Source organism: Balaenoptera musculus, chromosome 17 (genome assembly GCF_009873245.2).
Source record: "Balaenoptera musculus isolate JJ_BM4_2016_0621 chromosome 17, mBalMus1.pri.v3, whole genome shotgun sequence".
Classification (NCBI taxonomy): domain Eukaryota; kingdom Metazoa; phylum Chordata; class Mammalia; order Artiodactyla; family Balaenopteridae; genus Balaenoptera; species Balaenoptera musculus.
In genome coordinates, this window is record NC_045801.1 from 57,978,318 (window position 1) to 57,980,550 (window position 2,233).

Sequence of the window (2,233 nt, forward strand, 5' to 3'; positions counted from 1 at the left end):
TTAAATAGATGTACTGATTTTATTCATTGTTTTTCTCAGGAAGGATATGTGTGATCCAGTAATTAAAGAAAGCAACTGAAATGTAAGGAGAGAGTAAATTATAACTTATGCAGACAATAAGTCGGGGGATCTGGGATTTGGCTCATATTTAACCAATTCCAAAGACTATATCTATAATCCCAGTTCAAGATAAAACCTCAATCCTTTACCCACACTTGTGGAATCTAAGGTTATACCAATCCTTCTTTAACCACAACCTAGATAATGTCCGATAGTGCAATTCTTTCCAGCAATCTTTATTTTGAAGAGTTTTCCCTAAATCTCTTATAAATCTCAGCTGGATCAGTGGACATTCATAAAGGATAACCCCAAAATAGTAATTATATGATTTTAGGATTATTCAAGCTTTATTTTAGTGTTAAGATAGAAATATAAAAGCTACATGATTTGATTATTAAATTGACTTTACAAAACCAGAGATTCATCTTATTTCCTTTAACCACCAAGTTCCGTAAAGTTTTTGAAGATTATAAAAATGCATACAATTAAAATACTGAGATAAATAAATGATGTAGGCAAGATGAAGGGGAAAAGATGAAGAAGACAATTAGAAAGAACTGCTGTGATGAAAGACTAAAATTGGGACACAGCCAAACATACCATATGATCCTGAAATACGCCTGCAAATTTGATTTGAAAATTCCTTAAGGGCCAAAGTAGGGTGGGAAATATAGTTGTTTACAAGACTTAGAGTCTCCAAAAGATGAAACACTAAGTACTATTCAGAAGAAGCACAGCATTTCCAGATTCTGAAATTTCTCTTCTGCCATCTAATAAAGAAGACTGTTCTTCACAGCAATTGACACAAGGTTAAATATGAATTTCATGAAGCTGATTCTTCTATTGTCCTTTAATGTTGAGCTAAAACAATGATGCTTAAATTTGAGTTTCCCTGGTAGACAATGGACAGAGTTATATAAAGATTATTCCACAAATAGCATTTCTACTGGCCTGGCATCTGATAAGGTTGAGACAGCAGGAGTTCAATGTTGTAGTCGCCGGAAAGGATTTTTTTTTTTTTAATTAATTAATTTATTTATTTATTTTTGGCTGTGTTGGGTCTTCGTTTCTGTGCGAGGGCTTTCTCTAGTTGTGGCGAGCGGGGGCCACTCTTCATCGCGGTGCGCGGGCCTCTCACTGTCGCGGCCTCTCTTGTTGTGGGGCACAGGCTCCAGACGCGCAGGCTCAGTAGTTGTGGCTCACGGGCTTAGTTGCTCCGCGGCATGTGGGATCTTCCGGGACCAGGGCTCGAACCCGTGTGCCCTGCATTAGCAGGCAGATTCTCAACCACTGCGCCACCAGGGAAGCCCCGGAAAGGATTTTTAATGCTGGTGTTCTATGTCCTGACTAAGAGCAATTCCATTTGCTTTGATATAGGTTTAAGATTTATTATTTTAACGAAAGGGCCATGATCCTAACCAAGATGCTTTTCTAAGTAGTTGTCTATCCCACCTTTGGGTGGAACCAGGTCACGAGGAATGAAGCAGTAGGAAGGGTTATAGGAATGTATTATGAGGCCACCCGGACGGCGTGCCGGCGGCCGGACATGGCTTTCTCGACCAGATCGGTGGGTCGCCTGTTGCGTCCAGTCAGTAGGTCAGCGGCGCTGTTGGAGGGCAGGTGGCTCCAGCCCCGCGCCTGGTTGGGTCTCCCCGATTCCTGGGGGACTCCCGGCCGTGCAGCAGACCCGGGGCAAGGCGCGCGGGAACGAGTATCAACGAAGCAGCATCAAGCGCAAGAACAAGCATGGTTGGATCCTGCGCTTGAGCACGCCAAACGGCGTCCAGGTCATTCTTCGCCGCAAGCACAAGGGGCGAAAATCGCTGAGCCACTGAGGATCGCGACGCTGCCGGCTGGACCCCCCCCATTAAAGTATTTTCGTCGCTGACGACTGGGACTCGGACGGACATGAATGCTCAAATTTCGGGGTTGGCCCAGGGGAAGAATTGTGGGATTGGACTGAAAGAGGGGGTGGGAAATCAGACCTTGCCAAGTGCCTTTTTACGCTTTTGAATTAAGAAGAATTTCGAACATATGCAACAGTCCACAGAATGGTACCGTGAACGCCCTTGTAACCCAGTACACAGCTCTACCCACAACCCATCCTGCCCTCTCCTGAGGTGCAGATCTTGGGCATCAGGTTATTTCTTCTGTAAACATTTCAGAACTCACC

At 44.0% G+C, this 2,233-nt stretch overlaps 1 protein-coding gene across 1 annotated transcript; it reads left to right on the forward strand.

Annotated features, from left to right (window-relative positions):
* The first annotated feature begins 1,606 nt into the window (after positions 1-1,606).
* Positions 1,607-1,895, forward strand: LOC118883306 (39S ribosomal protein L34, mitochondrial-like). Its single transcript, XM_036830006.1, is given in 2 exon segments — positions 1,607-1,720; positions 1,722-1,895. Coding segments are annotated over 2 exon segments (288 nt in total).
* Positions 1,896-2,233: the final 338 nt, after the last annotated feature.